This window comes from Pelodiscus sinensis, chromosome 9, assembly GCF_052426305.1.
Source record: "Pelodiscus sinensis isolate ZL-2025 chromosome 9, ASM5242630v1, whole genome shotgun sequence".
Lineage (NCBI taxonomy): Eukaryota > Metazoa > Chordata > Testudines > Trionychidae > Pelodiscus > Pelodiscus sinensis.
The window spans coordinates 66,494,047-66,520,018 of NC_143060.1; the positions used below are offsets into that span (position 1 = coordinate 66,494,047).

The window sequence follows — 25,972 nt, forward strand, 5'->3', positions numbered from 1 at the left end:
CACGTCCAAAAAACAGGAAGAAAGGGAATAACTGGAGCCCTGCCACTTGGGCTCAGGCTCTCCTCCCCACAAATCCTCACGTGGCAACAGCAATGGAGAAGAGCAGCAATGGAGTGCTAAGTTGGCTGTGAAGTGATATTGACAAATATCACTTACCATATTGCCACTCTTATTCCTGTGCTGCAGCCGGCTCAGAGCTGCCTTCAGAGCTGGGCTCCCGGCCGGTGGCCACTGCTGCTCTCCGCCCTGCTTTCAAGGCTGGGCATCTGGCCGGCAGCCACTGCTGCTCTCCGCTCTGCCTTCAGGGCTGGGTGTCCAGCCGGCGGTCACTGCTGCTCTCCGCTCTGCCTTCAGGGCTGGGTGTCCAGCCGGCGGTCACTGCTGCTCTCCGCTCTGCCTTCAGGGCTGGGTGGTGGTATATATACTTGGAGGGGCTATAAATGACTACAAACACACAAAAGGGCAGCCGGCTTAGATAAGCTTGAGAACCATTGGCTTTGAGACTCACAGGAAATGTGTATATCTGCCTACCCCCTAGATGTTTAAATCATTGGATTTAAAAGTAACTTTCATTAGTGTTGCTAGCCCATTGCTTGAGGACTTAGAAGACCTTCACATCCTGATAGTCTGGGTTGGATCCCATCTGTGCTACCCTTTGTACTACAACCACAACTGCTGTGTTTGTGTTAACCCACTATTGGAAATGGCACTTCCTTTCAGACACTGATAGCACCTTTAGGAGCTTTTAAGTCGTCAAAAATCAGCTGTAACCAATAGAATATGCTAAAAAGCAAAGCCCGTCTTTTATTTCACAAGGCTGATGTATCCCAGGAGGTCTGTGGGAATTACACTGCGCCTATGACCTGGCAGGTAGACATAGCAGCTTGACTGAGGTCCACAAGATCTTCGCACAGAGGGGAAGGCCAAGCTTCCCTTCCCTTCTCTTGGGCTAGCGAAGCCAATCTTGGAAGTGGGATAGAATCCTGGAAGGGAAGATCCACTGAGGCCCTTACGAAAGCATGTGAAACCAGATGGAATTTCCACATTGTTCCATAATTAACTGAATCTTGACTCGAGGACGTGTGTGAGTGCAGACGCTCGCTCTGCTCCTGCCACAGCACAGCTGGGACTTTGCTAAGACTTTAGGGGAACTAACTTGCCTTTTGAAAGGTGTGTTTCTCAAGCTCCCTTTCAGAAGGTGCAGAATGTAGGGAGCGGTTCCTTTGGAAAGTTTACATTCTGTTTTCTGCCACTCGCGTCCCCATATGGAATTGTTTAAGCTGAAACGCTCAGAAGTACAGTACTGGAAGGCTGTGTACATTGGGACTGTGCGGCTGTCTTCTTCCTAACACATGCCAGGTGATCATGGACAAAGAAACAGCCGATATGACACCATCTAGCACTAAACTAACCTCTCGGTCACAGTGCGCACCCACCAGAATCCGATCTTACAACTTAAGTTACGCCAAAGAATCAAAGCTTTTCCAAGGGAAGTGAAAAGACTGAAGAACGAAATGTTAATTCATTGTTGATTCCGTGAGGTTTGAATTGAAAACTGTTGAAAAATTAGTGGAGCAGATACTTTAAAAAAAAAAAAAACAAAAAAACCCATACAAACAGAGTCCTTCAGTCCTTTGGCTGAGCAGGCCGAAATGGCATGCAAGGCAATGGGAAGTAGGGAAGCTGTTTTGGGAACGGAGTCCTTTTTGGCAGATTGTGTTGCCTGGAGACCCTTAGAATCCCAGCCCATCCTCTGAGAGAGAAGTGAAATGAAACGCCACTTAATTATTCATGTTTAGAGAGCACTGCCTCCATAACTCTAGAAACCAGTTGAGCACGAGGAAGTGGTTTCCATGGCAACCACAACCTCCCGAATACTTGTAGAACTTCCTCTGCAGTTGGTGGGGTTTTGAAATGGTGCTCACAATTCAGAGTGACGTACTGGGGTCCGATGTATTGTGGAGGGAGCGAATGAATGCCATCCTACTGCGGGGCGTGCGTATGTCGTTACCTTCCAAATCCACTGCTAATTAGGGTGACTCTGGGGTACTTTAAAAGCAAAGGAAATTTGCCACACAACGGGCCTCGAGTTAGCACGAAAGAGTCCGACGCCCCGAACGAAACACACGTTCAGAACTCTCAATGTGGAAATGTTACGAGTTCAGAGCCCTGCATGTCTGCTTTCCATGCGCAGATACAAGTGTTGTGTCCTCGCAGGGCCCTGCTAATACACCTCTTGGTGCTGAGAGAGGAGGATGCAAAGTGTGAGTGACCCTGGAAGAGAGAGGCTGCATTGACTCCACCTTCTACTGGGATGCTGTGGCAATGACTGCCTGCTTGCACACGAGATCGCATGGCAGCCGTAGCCCTGCCTGCTGCTAGCGGCGAGATCCATGCATGCTCCATAGCCCCAGCTGGCAGAGCGACACTTCGGGCTGCTCTCCAGGCTGCCTGGGGCTGGCCCTCCCAGACCCCAAGACAGAACTCCACTCCGAACTCTTGCCCCTTCCCATAAGGTCCTTGACGCGGCAGGCTCTGGGATATCGGGCATTCGAATTCCTGCGGTGATTCCGAACACTGCAAGTTGGAGATTGGGGTGGGGGCATTTCTGAACCTGTCCGTGTCATGTGTGTCCTGGCTGACTAAGGTCTGGCTTCCCCCTCGCCAGAGAAAGCCGCAGAGATGGAGGACCCATCTGCTCTGTAGAGAACTGGTCTGCAGTCAGATGCACCCAGTGTGGAGATTGGCTGGCAGTGCTGGCCTTCCACCTGGGCTCAGCGAGCATGCTCAGAGGCCCGTGCTAGCAGTTGACAGGGATCTGCCGTGCTTATAGTTGCAGGCTGATGCTGTTCAAACAGCTATTTGTGGTTGAGGAATTCCTTTACGGTCAGCTCTGCCCTTCATCTGAGTTCAGAATTTTTGAGAGGGATGCCATTTACATTTTCATTTTGTCGAGTATAATTTGATGCTGTTTAACTATGATATCTGTTTTTAAGGAGGCGCTTCTGGCAATCGCAAGGAAAATAGGGTATTCTGGCGCTTGACCAGTGCTATCTGCTGAGAGATAGCACGAGATTCATGGGGAGCAACTGCAGACATTGCTAAGAATTCGTGCAGCTCTTCTTGGGCATGAACGGGAAATGACTGTCCCTTCCAGGGACTCATGTGCCTGTTTCTCTGGAAGGCCACCCTACTGTGCCCTAGGGAATGAAGAGCCCAACCCCGGTTCAACTTGCCCCAGTATAAAGATCGTTAGTTTTTGGAACGACGTAATTAAATTAATGGAAACCCCAGAGAGCACATGGAGTGTGTGCTTATGAAATCAGATGTTCAGGAATGGTTTGCTGTTAGCATCTCAAGTCCAAATAAGCTTCACTGAGTGAAAAATATCTGAAAAACAGATCAGAAGCGTTTAAAAAAAATCCTCCAATGCAAGGATTGACTAGGTCAGCAACTGGCCTCCGAATGTCCTTACCACACAATTATTAAATACCTTGAGATCTGGGTCTGTCTGAATGTGCCCCGGGTCTCTATAATCAGAGCAGGCATAGCAGGGGGCCAGACTATTAAATTAGATTAGATTGGGAAATCTCTCTTCGGTGTAGAAGATGTGTATATACACGGGGGCCCACAGAGCTGTCCAAGATGGAAGCCTTGATATGCAGTCAGTGACATTTGTATTAAGAAAATAATTCTGAAGGGCATTTTGTAATGCCTGGAAAATCCCATTCCCAGGGAGCTAGATGGCGTACGGGCTTGGTGATGGGCTGCTCTTTAGCCTCTAGTCAGCTGTTCAGAATTGGGCCAGAAATGCTCTCAGCACTGGACAGCCGTTCAGCAGCCGACCGCTAGAAATAGGAAACCCCTCACAGGCTTAGATCAGCACTTGAGCCTACGGTGTCCAATGCCCATATGCCTCGGAGGAGGACAAAAGAACCCCTCCCCCAATGCACTGTGCGGTGTCCCACCATGAAGATCTCTTGCTGTGGTGTACCAGGGATAGTCTCAGACCAGGGGAGACCCTGACAATAATTACCAAACACTTTTCTTCTCTCTGCCTCAAGACACTTTCTCAGGTTTGTTGGGCAGAACTGTACAAGTTTCCTCCCTTCTCACAAGCTCGGCTACCTGTCCTCTTGGCCACCATCCCTGCGGCCTCAGAATGTGACCATTGGTTTAGCCAGTAGGGGTGCACTTCTGGGGGCTCCCCTCTTCCTTGGGCCCAGTGATGAGAGACTAGCATGAACTACTGAAGCCATGTTCACAACTCTCATTGTGTGCAGAGTGGCTGGGTCACTGGACCGAATTATCTCCAAGAGCCGAGAAGAGTCATCTGGTAGGGTAGCATGCCACCCCGAGTCCAAAGTTTACGGGTGGAATTGTGGACTCCAGTTCCCAGTGCGCTTTCTGGCATCGTTCCTCTTGATCTCTCTTCTTCTCCGTGTAACTGGTGCAATGTTCCCTCTAATTTTTTCCATCCATGTGCAGAATAAATGTTATGTGCCCCCAGGCATGTGCGGATGTGCACCACCAGTCAAAACCAAATCTCTGGTGGGTGGCTGCCCAAGTGCACCGCTTGCAGGGAGCACTGGGCTGGTGTATTCTTACTGAAGCGCCTGTCTGCTGTTTTAAAGGTCTCTGCGGAGTTTCTGCAAGATCTTGCCATTTGCAGCCTGGCCGCAGGGGCCTCTTGTGTCTGATTTTCTAGGTAAAGGAATTCATCAATGCCGAGCTCCTGGCTCACTTGTATTCCTCTGAGGACCAAAACACCTTGATGGAAGAATCCGCAGAACAGGCCCAGAGGCGAGATGAGGGGCTGCGAATGTACCAGGCCCTAAAAGAAGCACTGGCAATCATTGGCGATATTAACACTAGCACGGTATCTATTCCGGCCCCGCCTCCAGTTGACGATTCCTGGCTGCAGCAGTCCCGCAGGTAAGCCTCTTCAGATCAGTTTTGCACTGGAAATTAAGACAGAGCTAGATCTTCAGCGCCACCCTCTCTAGCAAGCTTTCCTCCATGTCTTCCATGAAATTCTTGACTCAGAAAACGCTTGTTGAGGGACGGGGGCGCATGTAGGTGGAATTCTTGTACTGCCACAGCGCTCTCAAGTGAGCCGAACAGAAACAGCCGAACGCTCGGCATTCATCTCTGCCCGGTGAAAGGTCCTAGCATCAAGCCACCGGCCTTCCCTCCAAACGTGTCTTGTCCTGTTTTGTTCTAGACAGGGCATGGAGAAAAGCATGCTTATAAACCTCTTGGGTAGAAGGCTCTCATATACAGATCTGTTGGACCTGGCAATGCCTTCTCAGCTGTGTCGAGAATTTCGTCTTCTCCTACAGCAGTTTTGGGATACAGCATCTAGAATTGGCTCCCATGGAACTACTGTAATAGCTGTTTCCTGCCCCAAAAGATATCCAGCCTATATATCATCCAAGCTTTTTACAAATTCCCCCCACGTTCGTAGTGCGTGGCTAAATGGAAGAAGTGTATGTAGCAAGAAAGGTGCTTTTCTGCCGTCTAGTATGCCATTTGTGACCCAATTAATAGCAAACAATATAACCCTTTCTGCTCCCACCCTACAACATATCCATTTCTTTAGAATTTCTTAACTCTTCCCTTCCCCACCTCAGGAAGCCTGTCTTCCAGTGAAACCAAGTCAAACTTTGTCCACTTGTTGATTCTTTCAATCTACCGTCAGATTTCACTGTGCCTTGCTCAGGATTTACTTAGAGTGGATTTCATCATAAATCCACCTCACAAATTGGTGAGGTTATCGTGATCATACTAAACCCATTCTATTTATCTCTGTGATTTTTACATACTGCCTACTTGCTACGGATGGGGTGATTGTGTCTGGCAGAGTGGACATGTCTTTGTTTTGTGGCTGAGTGCGGGGCGGGGGAGGGGGGAGATTTGGAAGCATCTCTGAGCAATTGTTTGGAATGAAAGGGACCATCCTGAACAAATTAAAATGAGACTTCTCATTGTAGGAATATATGATACTGTGAGATACCAGATTATCTAAAATATACTCTTCAGGACCAAGATAATACGAGAGCAAAGAAAATGCTCAGCAAATTGTTACGGATTTCAGAAAGTTAGCTGACTTCCACTTTTAAATTGCATATAGGTTTTCATTAATCTCTGATTTTTTCCCTAGATCACCCCCTCCAAGTCCTTCAATTCAGAAAAGGCCTACGTTAAATAACCCCCCAACCAGGCCTATAGCTGGCCGAGGACCTGCTCCAGCAACCCCATCGCCAGGCCCTCTGTCTGGGGCTCCACCAGTCCCTTTCCGTCCAGGAATGCTACCTCCGTTTCCTAGCAACAGTGAAGGTCTCGGGGCACCTCCTCAGGTTCCATCTCGGCCCACGCGGGCTCCTCCCAGTGTTCCAAGGTAAGACGTTGAACTAACCTCAGTGCTGGGTGTGGTTCTCTCCCGACAGAACAACAGACATTTCATATTGGGTAAAGAATTGAAACATACATTTCTTATGGCTAAAATTCACCAACCAAAACAGCGCTTTCTGTGCAGGCCGGCAAAGTCAGGGTGAGATGTGTCCGTCCTTCTCCCAAAGCTTAGTTCTCAGAAATGAGACTTTTCACCTCCGAGTAAAGACCAGTGCACAATGAATTGGTCCTAAGAAGTGCTCCCTTGTCTGACTGAACTCCATGCTCATGGTGGATGCAGCCGAAGGCTGTTGAAAGAGAGATGTTGACGCAAGAATTGTAACTTGGCCCATGGAGAAGTGGTTTGAGCATAGTGCTTTGCATTATCCATTCTGGTAAAAGATGGACTTGAACCCACAAAGGGAGCTTAAAACTGTGGTTGAAAATCTCTCCTCACCTCACCTCACCACAGTTCATTTGACATTACTGCAGGTAGCTTAGATAATGTCACATGGCAATAACGTGGTAAGTTAAGGAACCAAAGCCTTGCCTTCAGACCATGTTTCCTTTTATTTTGTAGCATTTAGACACTTTCCAATGGCTTTAGATATGTATAACATGGAGAGAACTGATTGGAAGCCACTGGTATAACATTTTTACTACTAATCCAAATTGTACCCCAGTAAGATGTTACAATTTCACAAAGCCATCCTAAAATCCCTCCTCATGCTTGACTATAAATGGTGTTGTTCCGTCAAGCGGTTCCAATTATGTCTTATGCTCTAACATTGAGGCAGACTGGACCCTCTGGTAAGACATGGCTGACTAATTTTAAAATCTTATTAAAAACGAGACTGCGTGAGGTGATTATAAATAAAAAGGTAAACGGAACAGTCACAAGTTTTCCATTTTTTTTAAAGAAAAAAAAATTCCCTTCTGGAGATGAACAAGCTAATTAAATGCGCCCACTTGAAACCGCCAGCCCTGTAATGAGCGTCAGGAGCAGTAAGTCTGGTGGATGGGATACTTTCCAGTTGGATTGTCCTGTCAAAAAAACAAGCAAACAAATCAGGCCCATTTGTGTGTGTTTTACCATTAAAAGGGCAAAATGCCAGTGGGCACACAGGGAATGCACTTGTGCGTTTCAGTAGGTCCTGGAACACTTGTGTTATTGGTCAATATTAGACCACTGGGGAGAAACACACAACTGCTTCCTTGGGTGTTAAAACTTGAGGCCAGAACGTCTGTGAATTCCCCAGCGTGGAGTGTCAAACCGATGCCGGAGACTCCTCTGCCTGGGTCTCCGCTGAGCCATCAGGGAGGGGTAGCCGCAGAGTCACAATCCAGTATGTTGTCAGTTGTGCTACCGGGGGGACCCAGAGCTGCCTGGCAATTGTTGCTTGCCTGGCCTTGGGAATGAGCATGCCTCCTCCTTCCTGCCTGGCTGTGCTTTGCATGGATGCTGCTTTCCACAGACAGCTGCAGTCGTGGTTTGAGCACGACACGGGAGGCTGGGCGGAGCCCTTGCCTCACAGAAGAGCGTGAGGAGGCCTCATTTCAATAGCCCATCCGGTCCTGGATGCGTTGGCTGGCCTGGGAAACAAACACTGGTGAAGGAGCCAGTGTACCCTGCGCACCTTTGCGGTGCATAGCCCTGGATGGGAGACTCCACAGCATTTGTGTTACACACACTCTGCAGCACTTCTTCTAGACTGAGTCATGGTTCCCCGTCTCTCCAGCCGCCAGCCCCCGGAGGTGAGAAAACACCCGCTGAAGAATGTAGTGGAAGAGGTCACGTTTGTGCTGAAACGTCAAGTTTATCCTCCGGACTAAACTCCACAAGAGGAAATTTCTGAGCCGGGGCTGGAGGGGGTGAAGTCACCTGAGAGGGACAATGCATCTGACTCCTGTGCCTATTAAAAGTACAGTTTGACTTGGAATTTCTGCTATGCATGGTCTGTTTTTAATAAAAGCCTGAGCAGCGTTGTAGTAAATTGACTCAGAAAAGGGGTCTGAGGTAATGGGAGGAAAAGACTCAAGGAAGAGCTCTTCATGCAGCTTGAGCTTTTCCATCTTTAGATATCTAGTCTCTCTCCTGCTTTGCCACCGTTTTCTCCTGTCATTCCTGAAATTGTCAGGACCCGTCATAGCCAGGAAAGTAGCATAGCGTCCTGAGAAGAAAGACACATTTTTAAAGTTCTTCTTGGCTCTCCGGAGAAGCCTTCCCTCTGCTCGCCCACTCCCTTGAGTTAGGAGCAGAAACGAGTAACACAACAAGACAACACAATCATTTTACTCTTTCCTGCTGAGCTTTCGGATAAAAAAAGCAATCAGCAGAAATGTTGTGAAGGGCAAGAGTCAAGCCATTTTGTTCGGTGTAGGGCTGTACGTACAGTTGGACTGGCGAGTTTGACACCTCATTAGCAAGATATGACCCTTGCCTTTTAAAAAAAATCTAATTTTATTCCCTGTTATTAGTGTTTAATCAAAGCAGCTGCAATCTTACAGAAACCATGAGCTTTCTGCGGTTTTTTATTGCTCCTCATTTAGCATACGGAGAAAGGAAAGGGGCAGGGAAAAGGGGGAAATAATTTTCTTCCTTATTTCTCCCTGATTGTCAAGCTGGTTTGGGTTACGTGTCCTGAGACTCTCTGCGAGGAAACAGACCCTTTGCATGATGCATGCCTCTTTTAATTAATCCCACTTGAGATGGGTGGATCCCTCCCAGCACCAAAGCTTGTGAGTAAAGGCCCCGGCCTTTGTTACTGGCGTGGTGCCAAAGTAGCTCTGATTTGCGAAACACCCCCAGCTGCCAGAAATCCTATTCTTCCCCCTCTCCCTTCTCTCGAAAGGCTGCAGCAATATTGGAAAAGAAAAGGCAGCTGTGCACGCGCTTCAGTGAGACGGCCTTCCGCTTGCACTAGCGTCACGCTCATTTCCAGCCTGCGTGTGTGTTTCTCGGTGCAGCGAGCCCGCTCTCGCACGAACACTTCACCCCATTTCTTTGGGTAGTCGCTCTCGCGGAGTGGTGCGCAGCTCGGCCACAAAGGAAGCGAAGGAATCGGGATGTGTTTTTCCTGGCTCTAAATCCTCCGGAATCAGCGGGTGGGCCTGCGAGGATGCTCTCTGTCCCTTCCCGATTTCCCTGCTCTGCAGCGGGACTGCAGCTGACAGGAGGGTGCAGGGAGCCTCCACTCCAGGAAGATTCAAAGGCCTTCATGCACTTGCCATGGGATCCATACTACCCCCCAATACTGTGCAAGCTCAGCTCCTGGCTCTGCACATGCCCTAGAGCGGAGCTTCTCAAACTTTGTGGCCCACAGCCCATTCTGCTCAAGGCAAACCCTTCCACAGACCACCGGCCAAGCACCCATGATGGGTGCAGGAGGGGGGCTGAGGGTGGGCGGTCTAGCGGGGAGGTTGGAAGCGGGCTGAGGGTGGGGAATCTGGAGGGGAAGTTGGGCATGGGAGCGGGCTGAGGCTGGGGGGTCTGGCAGGAAGGTTGGGCATGGGAGCGGGCTGAGGGCGGGGGGTCTGGCGGGGAGGTCGGGAGCGGGCTGAGGGCGGGGGGGGGGGGGGGGTCTGAAGGGGAGGTCGGGAGCGGGCTGAGGGCGGGGGGAGTCTGGCGGGGAGGTCGGGAGCGGGCTGAGGGTGGGGGGTCTGACGGGGAGGTCGGGAGCGGGAGCGGGCTGAGGTCAGGGGGGTCTGGCGGGGAGGTCGGGAGCAGGCTGAGGGTGGGGGGGTCTGACGGGGAGGTGGGAGCGGGAGCGGGCTGAGGTCAGGAGGGGTCTGGCGCAGAGGTCGGGAGCGGGCTGAGGGCGGGGGGGGGGGCGTCTGGCGGGGAGGTCGGGAGCAGGCTGAGGGTGGAGGGGTCTGGCGGGGAGGTCGGGAGCGGGCTGAGGGCGGGGGGGGGTCTGGTGGGGAGGTCGGGAGCGGGCTGAGGGTGGGGGGGGTCTGGTGGGGAGGTCGGGAGCGGGCTGAGGGCGGGGGGGGTCTGGTGGGGAGGTCGGGAGCGGGCTGAGGGTGGGGGGTCTGGTGGGGAGGTCGGGAGCGGGCTGAGGGTGGGGGGTCTGGTGGGGAGGTCGGGAGCGGGAGCGGGCTGAGGGTGGAGGGGTCTGGCGGGGAGGGTCGGGAGCGGGAGCGGGCTGAGGTTGGGGGGTCTGGCGGGGAGGGTCGGGAGCGGGAGCGGGCTGAGGTCAGGGGGGTCTGGCGGGGAGGTCGGGAGCAGGCTGAGAGTGGAGGGGTCTGGCGGGGAGGTCGGGAGCGGGCTGAGGGTGGAGGGGTCTGGTGGGGAGGTCGGGAGCGGGCTGAGGGCAGGGGGTCTGGCGGGGAGGTCGGGAGCGGGCTGAGGGTGGAGGGGTCTGGCGGGGAGGTCGGGAGCGGGCTGAGGGCAGGGGGTCTGGCGGGGAGGTCTGGAGCGGGCTGAGGGCGGGGGGGGGGTCTGTCCGGGATTCTGGCCAATGGGAGCAGTGGGGAGAGCCTCCATGTGAGTGAGGAAGCAGCAGTGCACAGAGCCGTTTCCTCCCCCTCACATGCTGGATCCAGCCCGTGAAGCTTGGGGATCCTCCCCATGCCTTCCACAGTGGGAAGCCAACTTCATGGGGAGGATACGAGGCTGGAGTACCTGCATGGGCTCAAGTTGTGGTGGGGGTGGTCTAGGTTGGAGATTAGGAAAAACTATTTCCCTAGGCGGGTGGGAAGCCCTGGGCTGGGTTCCCTAGGGAGGGGGTGGAATCTCCATCCCTAGAGGTGTTTAAGTCCCGGCTTGACAAAGCCCTGGCTGGGATGTTTGAGTTGGGATTGGTTCTGCCTTGGCAAGGGGGCTGGACTCGATGACTCCTGAGGTCTCTTCCAGCCCTGGGATTCTATGATTTAGCGGGTCTAGTAAGGACCTGCTAAATTGACTGCTGATAGCACCCCCATCAACTCCAGTCCCCTCCTGTGCCAGGAGAGGTAAGGGAAGCCAACGGGAGGGTTTCTCCTATCGACCTCCTGCAATGGGAATGCCGTGGAAATTCCCCCTAAACGACACGGAGCTGCCTATGTTAGGTCGACTTTCTTCCCTGTGTAGCCTGGGCCTATCTATGTGGCCCTAGTTCTTCACTACATATGGGATCCCTGTTTCTGCCCGGGGCCTCTGAGTGCTTCTGCCATTATAGGCAGAGCTGGTCACGTCACTGATAGCGAAGCTTGCCTGACACTTCCTATTAGAAGTCTCTCTGTCAATCGTCACTTTTAACGTTGCCAGACGTGGACGATTGAGGCTGAAATTCTCCATGCGGAGTGTCTGCCTGACGCGGAGGGGGTTTGGCAAGTTTTATCCTGTGCACTGACAAAGGCCAGGGTCCTGCGGAAAAAACAGTGTGGGATCATCTGATTAAAAGCTGTATCCCAGTGTCTGCCTACAAAGGGAGTGAGGGGGCAGATTCCCTGCCTTCTGGCATATCCGAACGGGGGAGCCCTTTCAGCGCTTGAACGCTCTGATCCTGGGATGCTTTGCCTGAAATATAAAATTATCATCACATAGTGGTGGGTGGGTAGCTGAGCAGTGTTGGGGAAGGCTCTGTTCTGTGCAGACGCTGCTGCAAAAGAGCTGGCGTTCTAAATCAGAGCCAGCCCAAAGGCACAAGGCCCTGGGCTCTCGCCGGCCCAGATGGGGAAAGTTTTTAAGGTGCTATTTAAAAGCATAATCCACGATCCAGAATAGACCCCAGAGGTGCCTGGGGGCACGTTAACGTGAACGTTCCATTCGTGGAAGGATTTTAAAATGGTAATTTCCTGGTTTGAAAGGGGAAGAAGGAATCCAGCGTAAATCCAGGACCGCGAGTCCCAAGTATTCCGAAATCAGGCTTTATTCCTTGTCTGGCTTCTTATTTGAGCCTCTGGGGGAAGTCACTTCCTCCCAGCAGAAGAGGAACATTTCCCGTTCGAATTCTGAGCTCGCTGCTCAGGGAAGGAATTCCGCTGACCTTCCCGTAACGCTCCTGGCAGGGGGACTGCCGTTCCTTGCCTCCATCCCCGCTCCCACGTAAACAGTCTGCCAAGCCCGGCCATCTTCCTTCTTTCACGTGCTCCCTCTGTGTGCGCACAGCCTCCCACCCCCTCCTTTCATCTGCCCCATGAAGTTTCCTTCCTTTTCCAGATGTGTTTAAGGGTAGGGGAGAGGGCATACCGGTGTGTCTACACTGGGGTACTTTTCAAGCTGGCTTTAAAACGGTTCTGCGAAACCAGTTAGAGGCACAGTGCAGAGAGGTTTGAATGAACCCTCCTACTCTCCCCCCACGAGTTGCAAGGCCCTCTTGAGATTTGATAAAAGCAGGGCAGGCTGCCAGAAACTGCCTCCACTCTACCCCAGTGCTCTAAGCGACTTGAAAATCAGTGAAGCTGAACCAGTTTCAAAACGGATTAGAAAATCCCTCTATGGGGGGAATGGGGGCGGGAGGGGGGACATAGGAAGAGAGAAGGGGTGTGAAGGGAGAGGAAAGAAGAAAGGAGCCAGGGAGAGCTCCATATGGAGAGGCAGATCTGGTGATAAGTGAGAGACTAAAGGTACGAATTGGATAGTTGCCCTCAAACGCTGCGGTGACCTCCGCTGGTCCTGTAAGTCGACAGCAACTGGGAACGGGACTGACTTGGTTTATGTTGCACATTTTCAGCAAGAGCCTTTTTGCCTCGTTAGCTTTTTTTAAAATGTACTGATTAGTAGCAGGAAGTGGTTTTTATTTTTAGCAACACTCCACTTTAAAAAGGAAAGTGAAGGCAAACAATAACGAATAGTTTGCCAGAACGCACATCATAGGATCCTAGAACGGGAAGGGACCTTGACAGTCATCGAGTGCAGTCCCCTGCCCTCCCGGCAGGACCAAGCACCATCTACACCATCCCTGACAGGTATCTGGCTAACCCACTCTTAAACATCTCCAGAGATGGGGATTCCACAACCTCCCCGGGCAATTTATTCCAGTGTTTCACCCCCCTTGACAAGCAGGAAGTTTTTCCTAAAGTCCAACCTCAACCTCCCTTGCTGCAATTTAAGCCCATTGCTTCTTGTCCTATCCTCAGAGGCCGAGGAGAACCTGGGAAGCCAAAGGGGTGTGTTGTCTTCTGTATTCAACTAATAGCGTAGCATGTGTCATGAAGACCCCCATGCCTAGAGCTGGGGTGTCCAATGTGAGATCCAGGCCGCTGTCCGGGGAGGTGTGACCAGCAGGCCACATTCTCTTGTGCAGGATCCGGTTTTGTTTTGTAACAATAGCACAGTTCTAGTATTCATGGGCGCAAGGAAAACCTGCTGACGGTGAATCGAAGGGAGACGATGCAGCGTTGCCTTCCTGAGTCTGCAGACAGCCGGACCCAATGGGCAGGAAATGGTCTGTCCCCAATGAATCTCATCTCAGTGTCTCACGTAATTAATTCCCTGCCGTCGCAGAGGCCCACGTGCAGGTGGCACTTGGGCCTCCTGCTGTGGCACATGACAGCGGATGCTTCCGAAAGGCAGTAGCCTCGTGGAAACTCCTGGGCTCCACGGAGAGCTGCCTGGGAGAAATGTGTTATGCGGGGGCTCAGACGCGAGGACTGGATGGTCCCTTCCGGCTTGAAACGCTGCCAGCATTAGCTACGGCTCAGAGGGCTGGCTCAGTGGCTGCAGTAGGGAGAGAGCCGGCAGAGAGATGGGGTAACTGCATTTCCTTCCTTGCAGCTGAGGTTCCAAAGATCTCGCGTGCTTGCAGGCTCAGCCCAGGCATGCGCGGCGCTCGCCAGACCAGCCTCGCATGGCTGTGCCAGGCAGTGGGGAATCCTCTGCCTGGGGTGGTGGCCTTGGGATTAGGGACAGTCTAGCCCTAACTGTGCTAATCCAGCATGTGCCCGTTACCAGGGCTCGACAAGTCCACTTATCTACTCGCCCGTGGTGAGTAGATTTCAGCCTGTCGCCCTGTTCACCAGCAGTTCGCTCATGTGCAGTGCAGGGCTAGTGAGTGGTTTTCGCTGCTATCGTCGAGCCCTGCCCATTACAGTCTCCTTCCCCCCCCACTCCCGGTGTTGTCACTGCTCTCCTCTTCCTGGGTTTCTCCTGCCCTCATCTTTGCTCAGTGGCAGCCCATCAATACAGGCGACCTAGGCAGTCGCCTAGGGCACCGAGATAAATGGCCGTTCAGGGCTTTGGAGGCGGGGGCGCCGATCGCGTGTTTTGCCTAGGGCGTCAGTTGCCGGCCGCTCCTGTCTTTGCTCTGTTCATCTGCATCCTCCTTCCTGGTCTCTTGTACTCTTTCCCCCACAGCCTGCCTCTTCTTTCTCCCCTGCCCCCAAAGTGCCTTTTGCTCCGACTGAAGGTCCCAAAGTACCACTGTTGCTGCTCCTTTCTGCAGCTTTGGCAGGGGCCCGGAGGGAGAATTTGAGAGGCAGAGATGTTGAAGTGTGAACTGGGGAAGAGGAGGCAGGCGGGGAGCCTCTGGCTGAGGAGACATCCTGGGGTTTGAGAAAGTCCTCTCCAATAAAACAGGCTGGGGCACCAGGGCTGTCTCTCCGTTGGGACAAGCCTGGGCAAATGGGTTTCAGGTCCCCTAACAGCCTGGAGTTAGTGGCCTACGGAAGACGTGACTTGTTTCCACCTCAAGAAAACCAATCGTCCATCTCATCTTTTTCTACTTTCCAATCTAAAACGAGCCTGGCCCGCAAAGAGACGTGAAACCCGGCTGAAGAATTGGTTCAATATTTCCTTTCCAAAAGAGGTGCAAACCCAGTTTCCAACCTCAGTGTAGTCTGAATCCAAGAGGCCGGGAATAGAATGATCACGTGTCAATTTTGTAGAAACAAGTAAATGCAAAGTTATTTACACCTCCAGACCAATAGGACTGGCCTGTAAAATGCACCCACTTTCGTAAGTGCTCTGCCATGGTCATGGACAGACGGGATGTCAGATGAAAATGGAAGCGAAAGCCTTGTATTTAGAACTACATTGGCTTTTCTTCTCTATCCAGCGCTGATCTTAAAGCAGGGCCTCCCACTGTAATTACAACTATGCTTCATTGAAAGCACGTTTTGCGGACTACGTCTCTAGAAGGATAGCAGTTCTGAAAAGGCAGATGCTCAGAGAGCTTCCATATGGTTCTGATCGAGTTTTAAGTCTAGACTTGCGTTATTTGGTGACTTTTGCTCTGCATTTGTCTAGCTCGAGCTATTTGTAGCTCTCTGAAAACTGGAAAAAATGGAGTGTGCGCTTTTCAGTTAAAAATAAAATAACCCTTTTTAATGTTTGGGTGGAAGCAGAAGTTATATAAAACCTCCTCCAAAATCTCACTGAACTCTTCAAAGGAGGAGTCACTCCAGCCACACAAGGCAGTTATTAAATAGCATTTAATTGGTGAATTCTTTCTGCTTTGCTTAACGTATGCTAGTTAGAAGCTCTGTTTCTTTCTGTGGACTCGTTTACTCAGCCCTCAGAATCTATGATCCCCTTCCTCTCCGTTAGCACACCCGTTTACAAACAACGCATTGCCCTGTCAAAAAACGGACCCAGCAAGCCACTCGCGAAAGGGGGCCGGATTCCGGGGGCTCTGCCCTGACAGCTAAAAATTCACTGAAAAGATATGAGGCCAGAGCCAGCTAGGAACCACTGAGGAAATGGCATTTGTATGGAAAAGGACTGTCTGATTCAGAACCTGCCCAGACATCCGCCGTTTGCACCCTGTGAGCAGCTAACGCGGTGGAGCCAGTCCCAGAATATGAGAGTCTGATGGAAGCAGAAAAACTGTAGGTTCTGCATTCTCTACCCATCTCAACTCTTGGCTTCAGACTAAACATTGAATTGAGCTTAGTCACCTATTTACTCATTGATATGGCAGCGAGCACAGCACTCGAGCCTTTGGGTTTTGTTTTTCTTTTGATCAGGATGAGCGGTAACAGCTCCCCCTGCTGCCAGTTGCAGCCTCTAGAGCAAGGTCGTTGTAAGGACCTGGTGCGGGGAAGGTTTGTGGAAGGTTTACTCACTCCTGGCACTTTTACAGGCTCAACCCCATTGTTTCCTCACGCCTCTGGTTCTCAGCCGCTTTAGTCTGACCAAAACAAAGAGGAGATCCTTCAGGCTCGGCCCGCTGCATTTACCGGGAAAAGTCCAGGACCTGGCTCTCTTCCCTTGGTTTTGAATTGGAAGTACGATATTTAGATTCATTTCTGGGCACCACATTTCAAGAAAGATGTGGAGAAATTGGGAAGGGTACAGAGAAGAGCGACAAGAATGATTAAAGGTCTAGAGAACATGACCTATGGAGCCAGGCTTCATGAACTGGGCTTGTTTAGTTTGGAAAAAAGAAGATTAAGGGGGGACATGATAGCGGTTTTAAATATCTAAAAGGGTGTCACAAGGAGGAAGGAGAAAATTTGTTCCTCTTGGTTTCTGAGGACAGGACAAGGAGTAATGGGCTTAAAGTGCAGCAGGGGAGGTTTAGATTGGACATGAGGAAAAAATTCCTAACTGTCAGGGTGGTCAAATACTGGAATAAATTGCCGAGGGAGGTGGTGGAATCTCCCTCTCTGGAGATATTTAAGAACAGGTTAGATAGACATCTGTCAGGGATGGTGTAGACAGAGCTTGGTCCTGCCTTGAGGGCGGAGGGCTGGACTCGATGACCTCTCGAGGTCCCTTCCAGTCCTATGATTCTATGTTTCTGTAACCGATTGGACTAGGATCACATCCGCAGCCCCTGTGGAAGTTCCTTCTATTGGCAGCTCCAGGCCTAAAGGGTGGGAAGTGGAAAGAAGGGCTGCGTTGCAGGCGCATGCTCGCCATCCAGAGCCTTCAAACTAAGATGGTGAAAGCTACTGAACGCTAGAAAGTGGGCCTACGCCCGTATGGCCCAGCCAAGGGCATCTGTGTTTGGTGGTGGTTTTTATAATGTTGATGGATTATATATATCTCTATTTTAAAGCTTTTGTACATATGTAAATGGCTACAGCTGTGGGAAACGATGGGAGGGTGATTATTCAAAGATGGTCAAGGTGCGGTTCAACAGAAATGGCAGCGTGGGATGTTACCATGTAGAAAGGGAACATCCTGAACTCAAGCTCGGACGTTCTCAAGCAGCATTTTCCTTACTTTGCCCATCGGGAAATGTCCAGTATGATTGGGGGAAAAATTTTGCTTTGCTTTTTGTGTGTCTGGGGATATCGATGTTTCCCAGCATTTCCTGGTTAAAAATCGGACCCTTCCAGGCCTGATTGGCAGTTTCCTGGCCCGCCCTTTTCACTTTCTCCTCTGCAACTGAGGCAAATCTTTGTAGCTGCGCCTCAGTCAATGGAGCCATGGCAGCTTACACCCAATGAACATCTGCTCCTCTGTCCACAGTATCAGAGGGGTAGCCGGGGGGGGGGGGGGGAGTTGGGGGTGTGCATTTGCCAGCTGTTTTCTGTTTCTGGTGCTGATGGAACAATGCAAATAGGCCCATTGTGGGGATCACGTGACAGCTGTATTTTTGTCCTGTGATCCCCGTGGCTGCTCTAGAGCCATGTTGTTCCATCCACACACACGGACACCACTAACCAGTGCCAGGAACAGAGCTCTGGCATGGTTATACCTGGCCTGGAGATGATGCCTCTGGGTTTGTCCTTGCACTACATTCACTTGCCTCCACAAGAAGGAACAAAATCTTCCAAAACCCCTGTGAGAAGGGCAGAGGAAACCTCTGAACTCTGCAGCCAGCTAGCCAGCCCCAAATGTCTCCTAGATTGGCCCCAAGCCTTCACACGAGTGCCCCCATCAAGTTGAAGTCAGAGAGACATGATCCTGTGTCAGAACTAGCCCTCCGAGCGAGCCGCTCAGAGACATGCCCATAGCGCCACGGCAGGAAAAGAAGTCGTCGTCCCCTGGAGTGAAGGCCCAGGCTCTCCTCATGAGGCTTCGGCCGGCGAGAGATCAGTGTTCACAGTGTCTCAGACTTGCACGTCTCACCTCGACTTCTTAAGAACAGGTCTTGGCCTTGCTGGGCCCTGTGGAATTGAGCCCAGTCGTCAACCAGCTCGCCATCCTGGCCTTGCTGCAGCCGCAGCACTGGGAGCCAACACGCTACCAACCCTCCTTGCAAAGGCCTCTCTGCAAAACGTGCATGGAAGCGCTCGCTCAGGCCAATGGGCATTTTGGGCGCAAGATGCCACAAATTGGGCATCGCAATCCACAGCCCATTATGGAAACTTGACCCTGGTTCCATCCTGGGCCTTTCTAAGCTGGGCGGGACCATCTGACCGATCGACCTCTGACCCTTGGTTGGCCATTCCAGAGCGGGGATCCGTACTGCACGTACAATGACAGAGGAGCTGTTCAGGGAACCTTTTACTTTCTGACCTATTGCGGATGCTTATGGGCTGTCCTGCTTCACTGTGATGGGCAGTAGAAATGTTCCATTGAGCTGCATGTGCATGATGATGTGGTAACCATAAAAAATGCAACAGTGAGACGGTCACAGATTCATACTCAGTGTTTCTACTTGTTTTCTCTCTCTCTCTCTCTCTAGCCGAAGACCACCCCCTTCGCCCACTCGGCCCACTGTAATTCGGCCATTAGACTCATCCCTGTTAGATTAAGCGACGTTTCTGGCATGCCGTTAATTGCTAACCAAAATGTACGGAAGCAACTTGCTTGATAACTGTTGCAATAACCAATGCATAGTCGCATGTCTGGACATCTGTAGGCAAGTAACTGACTTTACTAATATACTCTGTCCATTCGCATTGCTTATGAGATCTGAAATGTCATAGGAAGGTCTATGACGCCTTGACTTTCCTTCTTGCAAACAGCTAGCGTACTGACGTGTATTAACTCAGGCCCTTGCGTGTTCCCAGTTCTGTACAATCAGACGAGGGCTGCCTGTACTGTGTGTGTGTTGACTAAGTGCTTAGATTTCACCTCTTTCCCATTTCAAAGGGACATCTTGGTTTTATAAGTAGCTTCCAGGTTTTTCCATCAAATTGCTTAAAGAAAGGCTTTCTATAAGTTGGGATTATACTTGTACACGTTTCCTTCCTTAAATGCCAACTGGGCTGGGAGAAACAGTGTTGTCTGTAATTCAAACCTCCTGCACGCCCCATAATTACATGTGTCCTCGTGTCACAAGCCTGCTGGATGGTCACTGTCACTAGAATTTCTCAACATCAGAAGCCGTTAGTCACAGAAGAACATTGCTAAGGAAAACAAGGCCACTTATAGTGTGATCAGCTGCTCTCATCGTGTCCCTCTTCACAGACCAAGGGAGACGGAGTTGGAGGGTTTTTTTAGTAATTGGCAAGGGCCAGATTCTGAGCTTCTTGCTCACAGTGAGTCGTACTCCTCACATTAGCATTCCCACTGAACTCAATGGGAGCGCGTGTGTTCATGGAACATGCCACGAGTAAGGGTGTCCAAGTCTGGATTAAGTGGGTGATTTATCTGGCATTTCAGTGTGAGATACTGGAACAGATGGGATAGAATATCTGTAACCAAGCCGCCCATTGCTGACCCGCTATTTGGATGCAATTTGGACCCCAGTCACAGAGCTGAGATCTGAGTTTGGATCTGAGCTTTCTAGGCAGGGAGTGCATTGTGGATCCCGGATTTTGGTGAAAGCTGATCTCTCTTTTCGACCGTTATTGGAACCCTGAGACAAAGTTACACTGTGTAAAGATTTTGCATTTTCATTCATTGAAATCCCGTTCCTTGGTGCAAGAGCCCCTTTCTCCAACGAAAATAAGTGAGAAGCGCTCCACTGTGTTTCCCAGAGGTGGTGTATTATAACAGCTGCTCTTTTTCAAGGGCCTTATTCTTTGTTGTTGTTTACAAAGCTTTATCTTAGTGAGTTCACGTGCCCTTTTAAATAGATCAGGACGTTTCCCTCCCACGTGTGAGACCAATGAAGTGGTAAGCTAGAGATGAATTTGGCCTGATGTCTTCCGAAAGTAGTAGTAGTTTTCTTCTAGTTACAGTTCTGAAGGGAAGGCAGTTGGTGATTATGAAGGGCATCACTGTAACTAATCCGTTTAATACATTGCTGTATTGAGACTGTAGAGAGTGCTGATACACAGTGTTTCAGTGGTTGGCAGGGGTCCTGTCAGAACCACAGTGTCAGTTTCACCTGTTAAATATCCCCAGACTGCTGACTGATTAATAACTGCATCCACGACTGAAGCAAATTGTGTTTCCGCAACATAAGAGGGTTGAACTTGGGAAAGCTGCATGATTTGTATATTGGCTTCACTTTAATTTCCTGTCAACCGTATCCTCAGACCACGCACCTGTAGAGAGTCTAGAGGTCAGTGTTTTAAGCACTGCCAAGATGGACTTTGGCACCCTGGTGATCAGAGTGAATTGCTGAAATGGCCAATGGCAATTTGGAGCACATGCTAAAATACTGAACAATGAACCTATCAAATCCTCTTTAAAAAGAAATGGCACCTTCTAAATTCGTTTGTGCTGTTTTGAACTATAGGAAAGTAAAAGATTTCATTTGTGATGTTTCTATTTCCTCCACTGCACCACATTCTGTACTTTAATATGCAACGTGTTATTTATTATATATATTTAGATGGTCCGGTACTCATAGGTGTATGCTTTACAAGCAAAACTTCTGTATTTATGATCAATAACCCTTCCAAATTTTAATTTACAGCCAGCTTCTATTATAAAGCCCTATTTTAGCACTCTTAACTTTGATATTGGAAACTGATTTAGCAAAAAAAAAAAAAATTGCAATAGTTTTTCAAAAAGCGCAGGAAGAGGTGTCTAGTTAAATCTGCTTGGGACAGCTGCATTTTGAAGACAATAGACTAAAGTTTAAGCTAAGTTCTTAATAGTTTTTGTTGTGGCTATGCTCACACATTGCCTGATTCCAAGTTCATGTATGCTGCTGTGAATCTAGAATAACTCTACTGACGCTACTGGCAGAGTAAATTCTGCATAACGAAGATCAGAAATCAAGTCCATAACATCATGGGCCTAATTCTCAACTACCCTACACTTTGTAACTATCTACTTCAATGCAAAGTATGTACAAAGGAATCAGAATGGGATGGCATCTGACATACAGTTTGTCCTCACTTTGTACTGAAGTGAATGGCTACAAAAGTTGAAGAGAATTGGGCTCCTTTTTATCAGTCACCAAGAAATGTGGATTGGATGGTAGTGCAGCAGCCTTAACTCTGCCCCGAAACAAAGCGCATTCTTTCACGTGTAATCTCAAAATATAAACAATACAAAAACTCTTCTGGAAGGAAGTGTGGCATTTACATCCATGTGCCTTGATCAGTGCTAATCCACAGTCTCGGATAATTTTACCCTGACGTTGACAGTGATGCATTTATCAGAATATTCTCCATTTCTCATGACACAGCAATTCTAAATACTTGATCAAAAAAGTCTAATGGCAGCTGATACAAATTCATCTTCTAGTCCATGTTTGTAAGCGTGGCTGTGTGTGCAACTGGACTCTTCATTCCTCCTCGCTCCGCCCCACTGATGTGTTCACCCAAAACATTCCAAGATGCAGCTGGAAGGGTCCCTGGGCTGCTCGCAAGTATTTCTGCCTGGATCTGCTGGTGAGGGAGTGGCTGCCTAAGACAGGTAGCCTTTCCCTCTCCGCAAACTGAAGGCACCTCTACAAAGGTGCTTAAGCCCTAGAGCCTGTGTCCAGACGCAGCATAGAGACTGCTCTTGCGTCATGAGTCTGGCTCTAGAAAAGCTCAGCAGCATGACCAGAGAGGCTGCGTCTCTTCCCGCAGTTAACTCAGAAGGAACGGGGGCTGGGGAAGTTGGTCCGGCTGTGTGTGGAGAGAGAGAGGCCAGGGCCGACTTATTTCAGGGATCTCCGTTCCGAACAGTGGCCGCGCGGTTGGATGACCGCTTCTAGTTTGGCTCCAGGCTGATGGGCCTCCATTGGTTTGCGAAGCCTAGCTCTCAGTAATGAGATTGCAAGGTTGGCCTCTCGGCTGTGGAGGTGCAATGTGCCTGCTTGTGTCAGAAGTAGCTGGCGGTCTGTAACCCTGCTCCACCTTCCAAAGACAAGGAGAGTCTGTTAAATGACAAGGAAGGCTTAGCTATAGTAAATAGCTATTTAGTTCATTGCCTGCCTTGCTGCACTTTCTGAATAAGCTTCTCATAAAAGGGACTTTCATTCTATTAAGGGGGATGTGTGGGTTTTGTGCATGATGCCGTCTTGTGTTATAATAGAACATAGAAAATATGATAGTCTATATTGCAAGCCTCCGCTTAAAAGGATGTGCACGCAACAGAGAGATTATCGGATAGGTCTGTCTAGTTGTCCTAACAGAAAACCGCGCAACTGAAAGCAGACCTGTTTTGCACTGATGGCATTGGAGAGGTGTTTCACCCTTGGCGTTGGTCTTACGCAAGGCCCACATCCTGCTTTTGTCTTTGAACCCTCTGCTGTGCTCTGCATGTAAGAACTGTCGAACAGCTTCGTTCTGTAAATGAATATCACTCTGGCTCTCTCTCCTCTTGCTTTGTCTCCAGGCGAGTGGATGCAGATGGCTTCTCCCGTCCAGACAGTCCAACGCACTTGCTTGATATGTGACTTGTTCCATGTTGTCAGCTGTTTGGTTTGTTCCCAGTTTGTGTGTTACCCCCTCTACTTTTCCAGAATGATGTACCCAGCGTGGTCGTTTTGTGAGGAGTGAGTGCTCGGGTTCTCTCTGAATTTTGCTTTGTATGTTAATGGCCTAGCTCATATGATCCAGAACACTGGCCGTTGGCTTTGCGTTATGTCAATGATTACTGGCACAGGTGTTTGCACTGTCACCAGATCTCTGAATCCTCGGTCGTTACTGAAACGTTTCAGACGCCTGCTGTAAAAACGTTGCGCATTTCTGAACCTGAAATAAAGGTAAATGCTGACTAGCTGTTTGTCGTTACTTTCCGGATGCGCTCCAGAGCCTCGCCTGTCTGTCCACATTTACCCTCTCCTCGTCTGTCGAACGGCTCACCCATTGGCGTTCCTTCCAGGGATTTACCAAGGAGCCAGTGTGGGAGTTTTGATCCGGAGTGGTAGCTCTGGACATGCTGCTTCCTGAAAAGGGGGAAGGGAGAAAGGGAGATTCCAATATTAACCGAGTCTGCCATAGTTGTGGGGTGATGAGAGCACTGCAGGGTTGTGCTGCTAGAAACCCGGCAAGCGCCTTTCAAGCAGCATTGGCCCATTTGTTTAATAAAAACTGAAATTACACATTGAGTGAAATTCATCGCCAAGCTGCAGGACCGCTCATGGGCTTGCGTGGGACTGGAATGGTGTGCGACAGGGGGAAATGTCACCCAAAAGGAGCGAGTCTGTGGTTTCAGATACGTCAGAACATCTAGGTTCCCCCTCCAGTTTAGTAATGTCCAGCTACTCGTGCTCGGAGGAGAAATGGTCTTTACAACAAAACAAATAGTAAAAGCATGACAGCGCCTTAGATCAGGGATCAGTTACCCCACCTCAAAAAAGATATACTGGAATTGGGAAAGTTTCAGAAAAGGGCAACAAAAATGATTCAGGTGCGGAACAACTTCTGTATGAAGAGAAATGAACAAAACTGGGACTTTTCAGCGAGAAAAAGAGACGACGAAAGGGGGATATGATTGAGGTCTATAAAATCATGACTGGTGTGGAGAAAGTAAATATGGAAAAGTTATTTACTTGCTCCCATAACACAAGAACTAGGGGCCACCAAATGAAATTAATAGATAGTAAGTTTAAAATTAACAAAAGGAAGTATTTTGTCACACAAAACAATGTCAACCTGTGGAACTCCTTGCCGGAGGATATGGTGGAGGCCAAGACTACCATGGGGTTCAAAAAAGAGCTAGATAAATTCATGGAGGTTAGATCCATCAATGGCTATTAGCCAGGATGGGCAGGGATAGTGTCCCTAGCCTCTGTTTGCCAGAGGCTGGGAATGGGCAACAGGAAAGGGATCACTGTGATTCCCTGTTGTGTTCACTCCCTCTGGGGCACCTGGCATTGCCCACTGTCGGTAGACAGGATACTGGGCTAGATGGACCTTTGGTCTGACCCAGTACGGCCGTTCTTATGTTCTCATGTTCTAAGTTAGGGTACGTCTAGACTACAGGCTTTTGTCGACAAAGAGCGTCTAGACTACATCCAGAACTCTGTCAATAAAAGGCGTTATTCCTCGTAGAATGAGGTTTGCCGCCATCGACAAAACTGCCGAGTTCTGTCAACGTTATGTCGACAGAACGTGGCGGTAGTGTAGACGCAGGTATCGTTTTGTTGACAGGCTGGACAGGCAAGTAAGCTAATGCTAACATCATGGTTCTTAGTCTGGCTTTCCCCCTCACAGTGCATCTTGGGAGCTTTTTTTTCTTAACCAGCTTTCTGCGGGCAGGTTTGTGCATGTGCCATTTCTCGTATCTTAACCTTTTTATAAATCCTTCTCCCTTTGCCCCCATCGAATGAATTTGGGGTTCTTTTCTTTGTCTTTAATTTAGGCGGCTTCCTGCAGCGGTCCCTGGAAGATCCCCTTAACACAAACATTTCATCTCCTTTCTAGTAAACACGATCTGCGAGCGCTTTGACCAAATGCCTTTTCATTTGCGGTAGGTTTTCCATGAGAGATTTTATTTTCAGACGTCAAGAATAAACCAACCTGCTGGCTATGTCAGGGGGTGCAGTTTTTCTCGTGAAGAGACTGAGCCAGTGGCTCTTAAATACCTCCATTAAGTCTACGGAAGCACTTGGCGTCCTTTCTGATCAGAAATGGGAGACGGTGGATGTGGGATGGGCTGCTAGGATTCCACCCTGGCTGCCAGGAAATCTCCCAGGCCACGAGATCGTGGCGCGGAAGAGTTCCTGGTGGCACAGGAACGCAGAGAGAAGATGAATGTCCTGTTGTAGCCATTATAAAAGAGGCCCGTCGGAGAGCGTGACTAATACTGTAATCGCTCCCACAGTGATCAGGGCAATGGGCTTTCCCAGTCATTTTTCTAAGCAAAAGCCCTGATCCAGCCCTGTGTCTGACATTCAGGCCTGCTCTGGGCATCCCTACCTGAGAGCAGGTTAGACCCTGGTTGCTGAGGGAGCCTCATCCAGGCCTCCCACCACGGCTGCCTCCAGCGGGGCTGTGCCAGTCTCAGTACCGCCGGGTAATGTCGGCTGAACCCTCTGCACGGAGCTACTGCTGCGGTCCCAGCCGGGTTCTCACCTCTGCACTAGGGCAGGAGCCAGCGGTAACGGCTTGCGTGAACAAGCGTGTAAAGTGTGCCCGAAGAAAGCGCCGAACACGGCTCCGTCCTGCCTGCGCTAGCTGTCTGAAGAACCGCTGTGAGGGGACTGGAGCTCATAACTTGTTGGGTTCCACGGTCTAGTCTAGATGGGGCCTTACCCCGTGCAGGCTCTGCCGGGCCTGGGCCAGGCCTGCCTCAGCTCTGCAGGCCTCTTTCTTCCTCAGAACCGCTCACTGTCCTCCTGGTCCTCACTTAGCTCCAGCCGGCTCTCGCTGGCCAGCCGTGTGGGGTTGGGACAGTCCCTGCAGAACGGGTGCAGGTTCTTGCTTCTCCTTAAACAAACTGGCCCTGGTGGTAGTGGGCAAGGGAGCAAGTCAGGGCCAA

At 50.2% G+C, this 25,972-nt stretch overlaps 1 protein-coding gene across 8 annotated transcripts in view; it reads left to right on the forward strand.

Moving 5' to 3' along the window:
• DNM3 (dynamin 3) overlaps positions 1-24,449 on the forward strand; it is a 188,016-nt gene extending 163,567 nt beyond the window's left edge. For 2 of the 8 annotated variants that reach the window (XM_075937047.2, XM_075937049.2), the window contains 3 exons: positions 4,709-4,935; positions 6,164-6,400; positions 8,093-9,773. In XM_075937047.2, the coding sequence (XP_075793162.2) occupies positions 4,709-4,935; positions 6,164-6,400; positions 8,093-8,249 (621 nt within the window). In that variant the 3' untranslated portion in view covers positions 8,250-9,773. The other 6 variants (XM_075937053.2, XM_075937055.2, XM_089780631.1 and 3 more) reach the window with 5 other exon arrangements.
• Positions 24,450-25,972: the final 1,523 nt, after the last annotated feature.